Source organism: Centruroides vittatus, unplaced genomic scaffold, assembly GCF_030686945.1.
Source record: "Centruroides vittatus isolate TY-2023 unplaced genomic scaffold, ASM3068694v2 contig_371, whole genome shotgun sequence".
Taxonomy (NCBI): Eukaryota; Metazoa; Arthropoda; class Arachnida; order Scorpiones; family Buthidae; genus Centruroides; species Centruroides vittatus.
This window is the reverse complement of record NW_027122194.1, coordinates 1,559,063-1,577,139: the sequence shown is the minus strand read 5'-3', so window position 1 is coordinate 1,577,139 and position 18,077 is coordinate 1,559,063. Positions and strand designations below refer to the sequence as shown.

The 18,077-nt window shown below is 29.9% G+C and overlaps 1 protein-coding gene across 1 annotated transcript; it reads left to right on the top strand.

The window, feature by feature from the left end:
- The first annotated feature begins 2,858 nt into the window (after positions 1–2,858).
- On the top strand, positions 2,859–11,000 carry Loxl2 (Lysyl oxidase-like 2). The gene is made up of 8 exons (XM_067270445.1): positions 2,859–3,223; positions 4,242–4,429; positions 5,749–5,928; positions 6,209–6,365; positions 7,200–7,340; positions 8,875–8,992; positions 9,059–9,311; positions 10,464–11,000. The coding sequence occupies exons 1-8, from the start codon at positions 2,968–2,970 to the stop codon at positions 10,584–10,586; spliced, it is 1,416 nt and encodes a 471-aa protein (XP_067126546.1). The 5' UTR covers positions 2,859–2,967; the 3' UTR covers positions 10,587–11,000.
- Positions 11,001–18,077: the final 7,077 nt, after the last annotated feature.

Here is an 18,077-nt window from a genome sequence, read left to right as displayed (position 1 = left end):
GTGATGAAATTTTATCCTGCATGCACTGAGATGATCAATATGGATTTGGCCAGGTCCGCAATGGGGATAACCAGATACAGATTCATTATTTCGACGTATTATCGATAAAGATTGTTGATCATATCAGACTCGAACCCGTAACCCCTAACAGCAGACTAACATATATTTCCTCGACCATCTGAGCAACCGTGTGTTTTGTTTTTCTGTTGAGACCGTGTTATCCGCTTGGCCATCGGCGGTTTCTTAAATTTTAGTGACAAACAAACGTGAAGACAATCAGAAATTTGTATCAATATTATATTTAAATTAAAATTAATAAAAAATAAAATTTAATTTTAATATTCTTTTTATTGAAATCACTCTTTTATGAAGGACTGAAGACCAAGGGTGTCGTCAAATCTCGAGGCAAAACAAATAGATTACTATTTAAATCAATCAATAAATTCTTTAAAATTATATTCCTTAAACAGATTTGTTTCTATTTATTCTGTCTTTGCCTCTCTTCAACCCACGAGAGCAGATATACGTATATGAAACAAGCGGAACTCCAACTATCTTTAAAACAGTAGAATAAGTAGAACTTTTCATAGGGAAGGAAGAACGAGGTGTCATCACGTCGTGTGAGAACTGCAGTGTAGTTAAACCATTGTAACGATTTTTAAACTAAATTTAATCTTACAAAAATACTTTTTCTTTAAATTTGAAAATAAGCAAAGAAGAAAAATGAGGAAGAAAATTTCAAGAGATGCAATTGTTCCTTCCGACTTCTTTCTGTTAGCGCTCTTCAACTCGTGTTCAATAGAAGATTATATTTCTTGGCGCTTTACTCCAGGAATTTAGCAAGTAATTAAGAATTAATCGGACATAAGTATTGGTAGATTTATTTACACCATTTCTATTAAAAGCATTTTACATTATTTTTTTACAATATTTCTCATTTATGGTACTGTATACAAGAGAGTTTATCTTGGCAATCTGTTGTCAAACAATAATCATTCTGTTATTAATTATTGCAGTTTATAATTTTAATTCTTCTTATTTTTATTTATTAAGATATTTCTTATTTAAGAACAAAAATCAATAGAATATTTACGAAAGAAAAACATTCTAAAAATAGTTATGTTGATACATCCGCTAACATAAGATTAAGTAAACATATATTCATATTTCCTATTACAGCTTTATTATAGATTCCATTGTAATATTAAAATTAATCATAACTTCTCATCACCTCATTGGCATTTGTTTCAATCTAAAAATAATAATTTGTGAATCACTGCTTTCAATTACTAATAGGAGTTTGATGAATTGTATTTACAACTCTACAATTTTACTAAGAATTGGAGTAAATTAAACATAGAAACAACAATAATTACGGTTAAATTAATTGAAGTTTAAGCGCCACACGAAGTTTTAAATGTTGCCGGAAAAGTTAAGCAACTCGTTGCTGAATTATTTTTAATTTCTTCGTTAACTGAACGACACAACAATTATGTTAATACTTGTTCCAATGTTCTGGAATTTTTGGATTTTAGAAATTTGAAATCAACGTTGTTCCAAATTTCTGAAATCTAGTTGTTATAGCACAGCTCTTCGACTTTTTATTCTGCGTGGAAAATTTTGCCTTCTAAGTGTATTTTCATTGGTTTTAAAAGGAAGAAATTAGAAAGGTGGAAAGGCTGAGTTATTCAGAGAATATTCCATGTTGTCACCAAAACTTTGATCATGTTGTCACGGAGAAAATCGATATTTTTTTACAATTTCTGGATCTTTGTGTGCTATTTTATGCACATCACTCTGAAGTAAATCACAAGTAGGCCTAGTACTCGTAATGTGCATTAATTGTGAAATCGAGTGGAAGAATAGAAGGAAATCAGTTTTAATACTGTCGGAATATCAGAATATGCTAATAGATATACAGTATTTTGAATTTTCTAGAAAGTGAAAATTTCAAGCCATGTTTCGCTTCAGAGCCTTTTGTTTCTGAAGTAAAACAATACATTTAAATGTCATCACAAGTACTTTGCTTCAGAAATCCATCTCCATCTAACAAGAGGCGATGCACATGGAAACATGATTGATTGGTCTTTTTGTCGAATGTCAACATATTTAGAACTCGCTTTGTTAAAGAACAAGTGTTTATAATTTTTTTTCAACAGTCCTTACATTTATACTAAAAATAGATATAATGTCACGCACAGCAATAATACTGTCCTTTAAAATCAGTCCCCCCTTAGACACGACAAATGTTGACATTTCGGACAGCTGTTGACTGCACGAAGGCATGCGGGTGTTTCGACAACTTTTCATGGCCGTCGTACACACTTAAGTTCTAATTATGCACTTAATTTCATCCAGTTCCATTTTCTCTTTCGCCATAAATTTGATAACACGGTTTCCCTGTGATATCATCGCGTGAGACCATGTGAAACAACACTACTCGCGTAGCAAGTTTCCAAATATCTGTATCAAAAATTGGTTAACAATTTTGACTTTGTTGAACAAAGAAATTCAGAACAACCTTGAACGCATATGAACAAATAAGGCCTACAGATTATTTCCATACATGTATTTTATTTAAGTTTATTATTGTTAAAATTCGATAATTTTAGATACAATTAAGCATTTAAAGGTCAATAAACTAAATAATAATATTAAAATTAAAATAAAAAAGCTTTCGATCTGGAAAATGTTAGCAGTTTTAAGTGACGGAGATTTTCCAGGTGTATTTAGAATAAAAAAGAAATGAAAAACAGGACACAGATTGACGAATTCTTTACGTTTTCATTTCTGGTTATTAGTCATTTATACAAAAAAATAACAGCTAATTGGTCGAAGAGCGACTCCGCCTACACCTCGAGAAAAGTATTGCATCTTTCTCAGTGAAAGCCAAACAATGTATCATCTGTGTTCCAACTCGTTCTCCTATATATTTCCGTTTCCGGGATAGACAGCGACTGACAGAACATGACCCTGCTGCGATTCACCCTGTGTCTACTGACCCTCTTTGTGCGATGGTCGACGGCAGTCAAAGAAGGAAAGCTAAGGTTAGTCGGGGGTCATAGTCCCAATGAGGGTAACGTGGAGATATATCACGCGGGACTTTGGGGATCCATTTGTGACGATGAATGGGATAAAACTGAAGCTGATATCGTCTGTCGAACTCTAGGTTATAATGGATCGTCTCGAGCAACTTACAATTCTGAATTCGGAAGGGCCAGAAGTAAGTTTTAAATTGTTTCCAACACGTATTTTTAAAATTGTATTCTAGAATTTTTAATCTTAGATTAATGTAAAGAATAACAGAGAAATATTTACTTTTTATTCGCAGAAATTTATAATTTAGCAGTGTGTAAACTAATAAAAAAACTATTCGAGCGAAATAAATTGTATTTTTAAAGCCAAATTTTAAATATTATATTTATAAATTGTTAAGTAAAATATTAAAATTTTCCTTTAATTTTTATTATTTTATTTATGAATAAATTAAAAGGATAAAAATAACCGAGATAGTAAGGAGTAAAATGAATGATTAAACAAAAAGAAAAGAAAAGAAAAATTACTTAAAGAAATAGCAAGTGGGTGAGTTCAGTTGTCCTTGAACGGTTGTAGACAATATTTCAAGCCTTTTTTTTCTGTGGCTCGTTCTTAAAAATAATTATAAATAAATAAACAAATTACATCTTTAATCTTAACAGGATGTCTTTTGAAAAAATAAAAAATAATTTTCTATTTTAAATTACAGATTATTCATCTGTAATAACAGATGCATAATCTGTATTCGAACTTAACCCAATCGTTTGTGTTAATAAAGAGGTTATCTAGCGAGAGACAAGTGATAATTTTGGACATTTCGCATCCGGAAGTGTATTTATTTTTGTTGCATTTTAGTTATCTATATCGGGAATTCTGTTTATTTTAATCCGAAATATTATTTTGGCGAAGGAAGAGAGAATTCTGGAACAGAATGTAGCGTGGGAGAGGCAGTCACAACCGATTGAACGATCCAAAAATATAACGTTTTCTACACCTACAACAGAGTTTAAAAGACTGTAAAAATCAGTCGAAATATAATAAGATTCTTTCGGTGGTATGTTTTCTGTCATATAATACACCGACACAAATTCCAATCAAATTAAAATGACATTTTTTGTTTACACACGGAAGAATGCCACCTTAATGTTCGCGTAACGCACTTTGTAGAAATTTAATCGTGTAACCTTGAATGTTCTCTCTTACAGGGCAAATATGGATGGACAATCTATATTGCCAGGGTGGAGAAAGTAGTTTATCCCTCTGCAGATTCGACGGATGGGGAACACACGACTGCGCCCGTTCCGAAGCTGCAGGAGTCGAGTGTATAAAAAACAATACGGCCCAACCGTTGGTTTTATACAGCGATGCTCCTAATCCCAAGAGAAGATTAAGCGTAAGTGATGTCGATGGAATGTCTGTAGGTTGGATGTTTTACACATGTTTGCAATAAAAGCAGATGGTTTGGGTTATGACGATTTACAGTTACTAACTACCGTTGTCACAATCAGTCATAAACGATTTGGTGGGAGCCGACAGTTTTATCGTCCTTTCACCCCACGACTTTTCAATGAAGACATTTTTGTAACGTTAATCATTAATATAACTTTTAATAAAATTCTTTCTTACAGAGATTTTTAATCATAAATACAATAATTATTCAGGAATTGGTTTATTCTAATTTCTTCTAACTCAGACTCTATTATTTCACGATTGTCATGGCAAAACTTTGTAAAAAAAATTACGCTAAATAAAACTGCAAATTTTAAAAAATTTTTAATATATTCCCTTAAAAATTTAATGGAATTATAAGTTCTTATAATAAAATAAACCGTTAAAGTTTTAATAAAATAAATTGAGATTGTCACAGAACATGGCAATTATTAGCATATTTATATAATTAAACAATGAATTAACTTTGAAATTTTATTTTTATGTGAAGAGCACACTTAAGCTCCTTACTAAAGTTCCTTACATTGATTTACTATATTTACTTACAATTAACTAAAGTTTACCTTTTGAAGCTGCTTATTGTATACACTTGCTAAATTTACTCTAATTTCACTCTAAAACTTACTTTTACTAAGGTTCTTATTTACTTACGTATACGTTCTAATTAAAATTAAAAAGAATAATGCTCCATAAAGTCGGGAACTTTAACTTAACATATGCGCTTTATTAATATACTAATTGACCAACTCCTTTTATCTGTACTTTATTTATTAAGTTTACGTGTTAAAATTTACTTGTTAAAGCTCCTTATTATACTCAAGGAGCAATTTCTAATATTAATAGCTAACAAAAAACAAAAACAAAAAAAAATTTGAATTTTTCAATTATAAACACTTGATTTTTCTTAAACTATTAGCTCTTTGTCATAGGATCTGTAAATAAGTTTTAAAATCACTTATTATTCAAACATAAGTTTGTGTTTTTAAATGGTCCTATTTAATTACAAAAGTATATTAATGTTTCATTGAAAATAAATGTTATAAACAAAGAAAATCTTTTACTTTTAATTATTTTATTAATTAAATTATAATCTTTAAAAATATTATAAATATTTTATTTAATTTTTCTCAAGTTTATGGGATTAAAACGAGGAAAAATGTATTAAAAAGTTATATCAATTTGTAAATATCTTTATATGAACAATGCTTAATAATAAGGAATTTAAGAAGTGAAAATAATTATTAATGATTAATTTTCTTGTAGTTGGAAGAACCAGAAATGGAAGTTCGAATAGTGGGAGGGAGAAATCAAATGGAAGGAAGAGTAGAAGTGCTACTTAAAGAAATGAATTGGAGTCTGGTGTGTGGAGATGGATGGAGTCTATTAGAATCCACAGTGGTTTGCAAACAATTAGGACTTGGATATGCTCAATCGGCAGTTCAGGTTATCTCTATATAAACTCTTTGATTATTTAATATATTTATAAAATTCTCTTTAACTTTTAAAAAATTCTAAATTTAATTTATAACACATGAAACATCTCTCAGATTGCTTCTTTATTATTAAGAAAATTGCATTTGAGGTTATGGCTTACATTTAGGTTAATTTTGACAAAAACTTCTGAGTTTAACCCACAATTTAATTTGTCGTTATTTAAACGATTGATTGTAATTTCATAATCACAGATGACAAAAGTTGTTTGATGCATTTTTATTTTTTACAGAGTTCTTATTTTGGAGGTAATTCGAGTAAAATTGCTATCAGCGGTATTAAGTGCACAGGTGACGAGAGACACTTAAACGAATGTCTTCACGATAATATCGGACAGGTATTTTGTCCAGGCAAAGAAGAAAATATTGCTGGTGTCATTTGTGCTACAGGTAAATAAGTCTTTTTCAATGTAAATTCTACTTTAATTTTACTATTTACATTTAAATTGTAAATTTTTATATGTAATCAAGTATCTTATAACAACTGTTGCAAATGAACAAGAACAATAAAACAATACATACGAGGTTGACTTAATCAGTGTGTGTGTATGTATATATACATATTTGGAGGTTTTTTTAAATCATAAATAATAGCATGCAGCTTACACACATCGTGTTACTTTGTTAGATCGAAGTGAAATTAAGGATTTAAAAAAAATTAAAATTCCTAAAAACTTATAATTATATTTAAATTTACATTTATAATTAAGGAATTCTCAATTATCTCTCTAAATTCTCGTAAAATTATTCGGTAATATCAAAATTTCAATACAATTGTATAAGTTATAAACACAATAGCCCAAAAATTAATCGACCGAGTTAATTTGCTTCAGTAAAATTTGGGCACCCCGAATAATAAGCAGGACCTTAAAAATCCTAACAAGTTCCCACCCGATATATTTGTTTTATTTTTTAATTAAAGCAATTTTAATGTCTGATTTATTTAAAGATTTTATTAGCGAGGTTGAGGCCGAAGTTTTAAACGCGAAAACGTGTACGTCGGACGTTCAGCGCCTCTTTCCTGTAAGCCTAGAAGTTTGACAATGGCGTTTGGAATGACGAGTATGATTCCACTATCCAAACTCCTTTATCAAACTTCTAGGCTTACAGGAAAGCGGAGCTGAACGTCCGACGTACACGTTTTCGCGTTTAAAACTTCGGCCTCAACCTCGCTATTGTATTGTATTGTGCTGTGCTGTTTTAATTTGATATGTCTTTTTCTAGAATTGCCAGATTTAGTTCCAGATGAAGTGGAATTAGAGCGCTCGACTTATCTAGAAGACAGGGAATTGTTTTTCTTGCAATGTGCTATGGAAGAGAATTGTTTAGCAAGATCAGCATATCAAATGGATAGGAACGATTACGGTAACTAAACACTCATTTCATTTCTTGTTCTTTAATTACGCAAATTATTCAATAAAGATCATTTTTCCTCATCTAGAAAAAGAATTAATTTCAATGACGTTGCGTGGTTTTTTCCTCTTAAAAGGATATTTTACGCTGCGATTGGTTTATCACCATCAAGGTCGTAATTACAAAGATAGTAACTAACACTGCTATACAGTACTATTCTGCGTGCTTTTCACGTGTATACAATACTCAAGATTATATTACAATTGTGTCGAGATAATTTCGTGTTTATTATGTAAAAACAAAAAGAAAAAACTTATAGAATAATTTCTAAATTTAAATTATAATGTGTGGTATAGAAGTTAAAGTATGGGGTTTATCATTCAAAATCATACTTTTAATAACTGTTTATATAATTATTACTGAATGTTTAATTTAAAAAAAGTAGGAGAAGTGTAACAATAGGTACAGAGTAAGAGGAATGAAACAATTAGTTAAGAATGAGAGAAATAAAACGTCAAACTCAGAATGAAATAAGTGAAACAGCCGTTGTTTCTTTTGTAATTACAATTAGTGAAATTTACCCTGTGAGAAAGTATTTTTAATAGAAGATATAGACGTAGCGAGTATAAAAACACAACAGTGCATTCGACTCATCACCAGTAACTTCAACTCTCCAATAAAATCAAGCTCAAATGGATAAAACCACTGAACACTGATAGTTTAATCTTGGGTTCTCGCCTCATCAACGGTTTGACCATGTAAAATTCTCCGGGATTTCTTCACGTCTCTAACACCTAAATACCAGGCAGTTTGACATCCCCTTAGACAGACTGATCACAAATTTCATTGTTGTATCCTATCAAACCAAACCAAATAAATTAGTATTTTCTCTATCATATTTCTAATTGTTATATTCATAAACGCCGGTGCTCTATTCTGCTGTTTACGAAGATTCTAAAAATATAGAATTAAAAAAAAATCGATAAATATCTTTGGTAATTTTCCATAATAATATAGAATTTGTTTTGAACTTCACTTGTTCTTACTTCGATTACCTAAAATCTATTTATCTATATCCTAAAATAGAAATAGATTATGAAATTTTTATATTCGAACGTCATTATTTTATTTTCGAAATATTTTACATTTTTACAAGATTATTTCGAAATTACACTCAAATTGTACACGTGCAACGAATAATCTATTTAGATAATGATAATTAGAAACTGTGTACACGAACAGTACCTACAGATTACCACCTACTTTTTATAATTTTGTAAATTTACTTGTGTTTTAAATGTATTTTTGCCTTTAAATTATCTCCTTTTTTTTGTTATAATTCTTGAGTTAAAGTTAAATTTCATACTCTTATTAAAGTATTATCCGTCTGTCGACTTCCTATCAGATAACGTAGAAACGATGAGTAATTCGTCGTTCATTTTCAAATATTTCTAGAATTTTGTGAAATAAAAATGAAATTTCATACAGAAAATTTAATTATTAATAGAATTTGTACTTCCTGTTTTTGTTTATTCCTAAATTATAGGATGGCAATACGAGAGAAGACGTCTTTTACGTTTCACTGCCAGAATAGGAAACATAGGAACTACAGATTTCCGCCCATTTCTTCCGAAATATGCATGGGAGTGGCATATGTGTCATCTGTAAGTATTTAAAAATGAAAATAAAAAAATGATAGTAAAAGTACTTAAATAATGACGTCATTTTAGGCACTATCATAGTATGGAAGTATTCGCGCATTTCGACATCATAGACGAACAAGGAAGAAGGGTGGCTGAGGGACATAAAGCTAGTTTCTGTTTAGAAGATAATAATTGTCAGCCGGGTATCGAAAAGAAGTATGCGTGTGCCAATTATGGCGATCAGGGTATTTCGGTGGGATGCTCCGATACTTATCTACATAATATCGACTGTCAGTGGATCGACATCACCGATCTAGCTCCAGGCGCCTATTATATGAAGGCAAGAAATTTTAATAAAATTTTACTATTTATTACTAGTTTTTATTATAGGAAAAAAAGCTTAATTCAAAAGAATATAAACCACTTATACAAGGAAACTCAAAATAACAGCAAAACATACAAAGTTTTCTTCTATATCTGAAAGGATTGTTCTTCTATATCTGAAAGGATCCCCCTATAAGGGATTCTTCTACGTTGTATGTAGGATATTGAATATCTGATTTATTGCTTAATTAAAAGCACGAATACGTTACAGGTATAAAGTTGATCACAGTCCAATCTAGCGAACTTGTATGTCAATTGGATCGATAGTATGAATGAGGGACGATTCCTTAATTCTTACTACTCACAATAAATTATAGGGACATTATATATGTTTTTCTCAAATTATATGAATCTAGAGGATTTATATCTAATCTATACACCTATAATTTGAAGAAAACACACAATTTACAGAGAGATTTGAACTTGAATCTTTCGACCACAAGACTAACTCCTTACGGCGTTCTCATCATTAAGTACGTGAGAAAATCGTTCTATTTTATACCTCTGTTATGAAGTTAATAAAAATTTGGAAGTAGTTTTGATATATAAATTATAATTAAAATATTCATTTCGTCGTTTTCAATAAAGTAACAGAGAGCAAAAAGTGTCTTCTCACTTTTTTAATACAGTCTTTTGGGGGAGTCAATCTCTATCTTGAGCCTCACTTACAAAAACTGGTTTAAAAAATTTCCATCCGGCTTTGACACCATAAAAATGTTATCAAAATAACATATTTAAAAATATATATATTAATAAATAATCTGTAACTATAATAAAAAAAAACTAGACTCTGTTCATTGTTTTCATTTGTTACTAACACACTTGATATCCTTGTTTTCAAATAGGCCTGTAACACTACCCTAAATAAGATAGAGTACTCTCCAGATGTGCTGCTGTGTTTTTCAAGTGTTTTTCATTATGATCTATTTTGTCAGACATAGTCTAATTACTTAGAAACATAAAATGGATGAGTGATCATTAAAACCAACAGTAATTAATTTAATTAAGCATTTATCTTAAAACCGTTAAAACATATTATATTATTTAAATAATTAATCTTATTATTACAATAAAAAGAAGCTAATTAAATATATATATATTTTTTCAGATCTCCATCAATCCCGAATTCAAAGTAGCCGAATTGAATTACAATAACAATGCAGCAACCTGTTATTTATTTTATAACTTTATGACAGCCAGAGTATGGAACTGTACACTGGGTAGACCCTAAAAATCTTAAATTATTATTAAAAAAAGTGTGATAGACAGTGATAAATCTGGATGAAATATCCGAACTGAAGCTCCCGGTAGTACTCTGTACTCATAGTTGTGTAATTCGTGACGTTTTCATGTAAATTATTATTTAGTTCATCAAAGGATACTACAACCAATTCACAATTTTTGTGAATAGGTTTTCTTTTTATCTATAACCTCGCTTCGTTCTTATCTGCAAATCAAAGTGCGATGTTTATGCGCTTTGTTAATCAGTGCCAACACAACATATTTATATTCACTTCTACAATAAAAACACAAACAAAATGTCATATATGGCAATCTGAAAGGGATTTTTTAAAAGTTAATTTAATTAATTCGATTGATTTAAATTGTATTATGAATTTGCAAATAAATATTTTTCTGCCTAAAATTTTAGTACTTATTTATATTATTAGCGTGACTTCCCTAATACACAAAGAAGAGAAATTCGAGACACGTCAGCATAAAAGAAGTATTAATGCTGGAGAGCTACTGGACATTATATGGCATTTAGTCTGCTTAAAACCAGATTTAGACATATTATAATACTAAGTTATGATATAATAAAGGCCTTCCAGCAAATTTAAAAGCATGAAATCTTAATGTCTTCCGGATAAATGAAGATATCATGGTTTCTTTCTATTGTATAGCATGCTTAATTTTATTAACCAAAATATCAATCTATTGAATAACTCATAAGTTATAGAATTCCTCTTATATTAAGAGTTAAATATTTTTGGAATGACTCAAAAATGTTTTTTTTTTTTAAATCCAAATATAGGAAAAACGGCGTGAGTATTCTAAATTTATAATAGCATCTAGAAAGTTCGGTTAGATAGAATTATCAGCATCCTCTTCACTTACTAGAGAAGATAAGATAGAAAATAAGAATAAGAAACAAGCCAGTTCTGTCCAGTTTGACCGTATCCTTTGCTACAATTGAAAGGATATTATTAGGAAATAAAAGTAAACATCCGCTATCGAAGAATTATGAAATAACTTATCTTTTTAATTCTTACAATATTATTATTTACTAAATGTTTAATTTAATTAAACTATTTTTACACAGAATAAAGTTGTAATTTACATTTCAATTCTATAAATTATATCTAAATATTTTACTTCATTAAACTTCCCGAGAGAAATGAGATAAGAATAATGGGCGAGCAACAATATTTTGTAGAGTATTCACTTCTCTACAAAATATTGAATGAAATTAATAAAACAACAACAGATTTTTCATCTCTTGTTATACGTTTTTTTTTTTTTTTTTTTAATTTTTTTAATATAAAAATGACTAAATTTGAGGCTCTTCTGTACTTGGGATCCAGATCGAATGCTGGCTTCATGTCTATCTAGTAACAATATTTTCACTTTTCAACGAATTATTATTGTTACATCTGATTATAAACCTATATAAAGTGTAAAACATTTCTAGAAAATTTGTATGGTGAATTTATAAGGGACATCGAGTCAGATCATTCCAGAGCAATCGTAGTTATAGAACTATGATGGAGCTTCTAGAAATTCTTAGGAAAGTTGTTTTCCCGGATTCCGTAGGTCTGTCTACCTTTCTGGATTCTACAGAGCGATAGGCTCACGCCTTATTAACCTTCTCGGTCAGGCTTGCAACAGGGATAGAAAAGGCCAACGTATCTAGAACTTCTAGGCCAATGACCATGAAAGTTTCTGAGAAGTTAGCTCGTATTTGAATTCTATTTCCCAGAGCCGATATGTCCAGAGCTAATGTCTTTTAAAGCTTGGTCCATCCGACTGTATTCGCGTTTTTCATGAACTATAGAGGGCGCTGAATTTTTACAAAATGACTACTTTATCTGGGTCGCTTGTAACTAGTAATGTAAAATTAATCATATATTACTGCCCGATATAATGATATACGCTGCTTGTAGCTGTTTATCGAGAAATTTTATAGTAGCAGAACAATTATTGCTAGCGGGATACGTCATTATGTGGTATCGAAGCAAGTGAGCGAGATCGTTCTATGCATATTTGTGCCCTTTGTGTTAAAAACATCAGCTTTGACATTGTCCTATCAGGGTTAGATTTACAAGTAAAAAGCTATGTAAATTGTTGCTTAGGCTTCGACTATCAAGGAGCCTCAAACATTTGTACAAACAAAAAAAAAAGTAAAGTCGAATTTTGTAATAAACATTTTTTTACAAACCAACAAAATATACTTTACTTTTTATTTTGTGTAGTATTTTGTTAATTTTTTCTAAGAATTAACATAAGGTCTTTTAAAAAAATGATAAAACCAATTTTAAAAAGATTTTTAATGGAATGGGTATAAAAATTTAATTAAATTCAGTTATAAAACAAAAGACTAGTGAAACCTTGTAGTTTTTTTTTCCAATAACCGTATTGAATCACAGAGATAGTCTGATTTAATTCTTTTCATTTTATGATTGACTTCTAAAATTGTGAAGGGTTGGTAAGAGGACTTACATTCAGCTTAGGGCTTCGAAATGCTTAAATCCGACCCTGTGTCCCACACAAAATAACTGGCATTTTAAACTCTTAAGAAAATATCTTTTAAAATTGACAGCATAACTTGTTCGTGTAAAGTTGGACAATCGGGAAACCGCTAATTCTTAAGTCTAATTCACTCTTTCACAATTCGGAGAAACTCATAAATATAACCGACCGATTTCCGAATAATCATCTGTTTTTCGTGAAACGCAACAAAAAGCTTTGCTTATTCTGTTGTTATTCATCTTTACTGCTGATAAGACATAAGAATTAATGAAACAACCCAGATAGAATAGTTTTGTTTTTAAACACCAGAGGGCGAGCATCCGGTGAAAAATGCGAATTGTTTAATGTATCAACTACGGAAGAAAACTTAAAAATTTTATATTTCAAAATTTTTATTATTTTATAGTTTATATGATAAAATGCATTAATACTCACGATTAGAATAATTTTTATTATTAATATATAATACAGTATATAGATTACATTAAGAATAAAATTTGCTAATAGATGACATTAATTTTTTTCGAAATAACGCCATCTATCGACAAAAAAAAATACAAATAAAATAAGTGATAACCTCTGAGTATTCAATGCTAATAACTAGTGTGTAGTTATTAGCATTTACAACTCATTCCTACCCAAAATTCCTACAAAATTAAGCTTTTTGCTATTTTATAATAATTAACCAGTGACTGCGAAGATAAAAACACTGAACCAGTGTTCAGTGGTTTTATCCACTAGACCACTGATAGCACCTAAATTATAGAACTATTTACATAATTTTAACATTATATAGTGTATAAGACAAAATTAAAGGTAATTTAATCCTTTATCTTTTGTCTTTTTTCCCTCTTATTATTTATAACTATACACTCATATTTATATAATAAGAGGAAAAGATTAAAGTTTTATATAGATGCGAAATTGCCCAGAAAGTTTACTAACTTTAAGGCAAGAAGACTTTTAATTACGAAGCGAATTAACTATATAAAGAATCATAATTATATTATACTTTTAGATTTATAACACATTTATCATCATACCTAGATAGTAGCCTATATTGTCGGCCCAAATATACCCATTAAGTATATATGATATTTGTTTCTATATTCTCATTTATTTTGTATTCCATATGCGTACGAAACTGAAACTTAACCTAATTTTTTTCCGGAAGATGGTGATACAATCAATTATATCATTGCTCGAACATTTATAAATATACTGAAACAGCGGTCAGTTATAGAAATTTCATTTAGAGTTCATTGTCTAGAATTATATAGCAATGGAGTATAAAAACCGGTTTTGTTTGCCCAGTTAAAGGGCAGACAGTGTGAATTTTTTAGTACCCATTAACTGAACTATACTATTATTTACTAGACATATTTAGGTTTAATCAATTCATGCATTTATCTGTTAATCAACATTAATATTCCAAAATCTAGATAAAAAATCATTTTTAAAATCAACATCGTAAACTCACATACCTATAAAGATAATAATAAGCTCGCTACGAACTCTCAACTTATTTATACTTGTAATGATGTGTTTCAATATACTCCAGCATATGATAACACGTTACCCTTCGCACGACAATCTATTTTATTAGCACTAAGTAGGATAATCAACAGTGAAGAGGCATAAAACATAAACACAGATCTGTAGAACCGATATTAGAGGGGCCAGAAACGAAGAATAAGACTTAACTTTTAGCATAAATAATCTATTGCCTGACCATGTGGAGTTTTCCGGCTTTTCTTAACGTGTCGAATAGTTAAAGAGGGGTCAGTTTCCCACAGAAAGTCCTTCCGGAGACAGCACTTTTTGGCAGATCGCTCATGCCTTTTTCCATTCATCCTACAAGCCTTGAATTAATGTTCAGGGCTTGTAGAATAAATGTGGAATAATTAATTTTATATCAATTATTTTAAAGGCTTCGTTTTCGTATAAATAACAATTTTACATCACAGACACGTAAATAAATGATATTTAATTTGTTGTTATTATTTTAAAATTATATGAAATAATAAGTTTCTCATACTTTATCATTTTGGGGATCACAACATCAAAAAATGTAAAATATCTCAATTAGATCAATTATTATCTGCTTTTGTTCAATTGGGTGCAATTGCTTCTATTCATACATTCTACATGAATAGAAGCAATTGTATATTCTTTAAGAATTAATGATATATTTCTGTAAGAATAAAAGCAATTATTATTATTATTGATTTATAATTATAGCAATTTTTATAACTTTATATAGCTTATATATAGAGGATAAATAATTTTATAGTTTTTAAATGAGTGAAGAATATATAAGCCTATAATTTCCTTGACAGAGAACAATTTAAATTCTTTTAAAATTTATGTAAAATAATTTTATGTAAAATCACTTTATTAAGTATTTCGTTTGAGCTTTTACTAAATTTTATGAATAGATTGATGGGATAAGCGCAATACACGGAAGATCTGCCAAAGGGAGGACTTTCTATAGGAAACTACCCTATTTAGGTGTTAGGCGTGTGAATAAAACCCGGAAAACTCCACGTGAACCCACGAGCAGTGTTCAGTGGTTTTATTCACTCGGCCTAATGAGCAAAATTTTATAAAGATAATACCAGAACCAAAATGGATATATTATGTGAGAATCAGTGCCTTATTGCCCACTTGATATGCGATGACATGCCTAGGGGCCCCGAAATAGGAAAAAAATAAATAAAGCAATTTTGCTGTTGCAATTGTATATCATAATTTATAAATAATTTTATAGCTACAATTATACGTTATTAGTTTGTGACTTTCCGGGCCCCTTGGAACAAAAGATTGAGGGCTCATCAGTTGCAGATTAAGATCTGCACGTGATGAGAATGGTCAGTTTAGCATTTCGTCACAAAGCTCACATTTTATAGCAATTTCCTAGAAGTTTAAACCTTTAAAATAGGTTAATGAATAAATCATCTAATTCAATGAATCATTCCAATTATAGGAATATGTAGGCAACGTTTCGAAATGCAAGTAGTTTTCTATTCTAATTCCTTAGTGTAAATTGGCATTTTCTATCTTAAATTTATCTTTGTATACTAACATTTCTACATTTTCTATCTTAAATTTAATTTAATGGCATTTTCTATGTTTACTTATGAATATCACATATATAAGAGCTACATATATTTACTTTGATTTCACTCTTAAGAATTCGGATAATGATATAAATGAAAAATGCTTTTTACATTTATTGAATAACTACTTAACATTAATTTAATAAATGCCCATAAAAATTAATTTAATTCCACTTCTGGGGCGGTTTCTCTTCCTTATTAACCTCTTATACAGAAGAACAAATATATGGCTGGCTCTAAGTACATGCATTCTACTAAATAAACTTCTTAAGAAAAAAAAAGAAAGAGAAAACTGGAACATCTGTGGATAATTCGAATTCTCAATTTAGTTCCAAAAAATTGAAATTATATGTATATTTGTCACGATTAAATTGTTTGTTATGTACATTTTATTCATACCTGAATTATACGTTTCTTTCCTGTTTAACAATTGTTCTATAATTTGAGGATCATCACGAAAAGAATCACCAGGAAGAAGAATGACGTTTTCTGAATACAAAATCATAATATTAAAAATTAACAAGATCCTTGATTTATATTTGGGATTGTCCCTCTTGTTCATATGCCCCACTTATAGTTACCCATGCCCTCTTTATAACATCTATGTAAAGGATATAAACTATACTCGATAAGATGCTTGAAAAAATTGACGTAATCATAGGGGAAATGATGATGAATGGAATCAATTTATGGGTAATAACTCATGAAGAATTCGAAAAGAATTTGCAAAAATCTGTTAAATATTTAAAGAAAATGTTCAACAGATTTTTGTGTACAAAAACATCTTAAAAATCTTATTTAAAAAAAAATTCAAATTTGAATGCAGAAGCTTAAAAATGCAAAAATAAAAGGCCTAAGTTCGAACGAGTTTAGTAGAAGAAAAGCACATTAAATTTTCTTAATAACAACAACATCGTAACAGCACATTTTCGCAGGTTTGACAATAACAATAAGGATGGAAAGATACGTGTCTTTTAAATATCAATTTAATGTTTAATATTAAAATTTCTGATTAATTTATAGCTGATACACTTTCTCTTTATTAAAGTAACGGTTAGATTAAAGCAGAATATTGTATCATATTAAAAAAATGGAACGTTTGAAAGGAATACTGCTCCATTTATCGAATGACAATAGGCAATAACAATGGATTTATATGTCAATCACCTCAAGGGTTAAAGGTTGAACTCTATCAGGAAATATTCACCTGGACTAAGCGGGTGTAACGAGGTTATCGTGTATTATTCCCGTAACTGAAACCAAGAATGATGCTCAAATGATTCAATTATCAATAATTTATGATACTAACTATTATTATTATTATCACCAAACACGCCAATGGCACATGGGAATCGATAAGAAGCGGTTGTTATTCACCTTTTCTAGTCCACACATTTTCGCCAATGCTACCATTTGATTCTACTAAATGTTCCTAAGCAATCTATCATTACGTCATTGCTTACTCTCGTTTCTACGATGATACTTCTATTGTCTTCTTAGTTCTCTTCAGACCCGGATATATAGAAGAGATATTAAGGTCGGCTATTGACATCATTGATGCTTCCTCTATAACATCGGCCACAGCATTCGCTTTCGTCACTTTTCAAAAATGAAGCTGCTTGTCTGTACTCTTATATTTTCTACCTTTTTGGCTCAGGGATTGAAAAGAAATCAGGAACACCAGAAATCGCGTTGGTGGCTGGATATTGTTAAGCACAATAGAACCAGAGCAAGTACGGAAACAGCTAGGACTCGTCCTCCTCCTCCTCCTACACCGAAAGTTGAAGCGACTACGCCTCAAATATTTAATATCTATCGGCAAGTTGACTCAAAAAGATTAAAACAAAGTAAAC

Coding starts and splice junctions, on each gene's coding strand:
- Loxl2 (XM_067270445.1), top strand. CDS start 2,968: ATGACCCTGCTGCGATTCACCCTGTGTCTACTGACCCTCTTTGTGCGA. Junction 6,366..7,199: donor TGGTGTCATTTGTGCTACAG/GTAAATAAGTCT, acceptor GTCTTTTTCTAG/AATTGCCAGATTTAGTTCCA. Junction 9,312..10,463: donor CAGGCGCCTATTATATGAAG/GCAAGAAATTTT, acceptor ATATTTTTTCAG/ATCTCCATCAATCCCGAATT.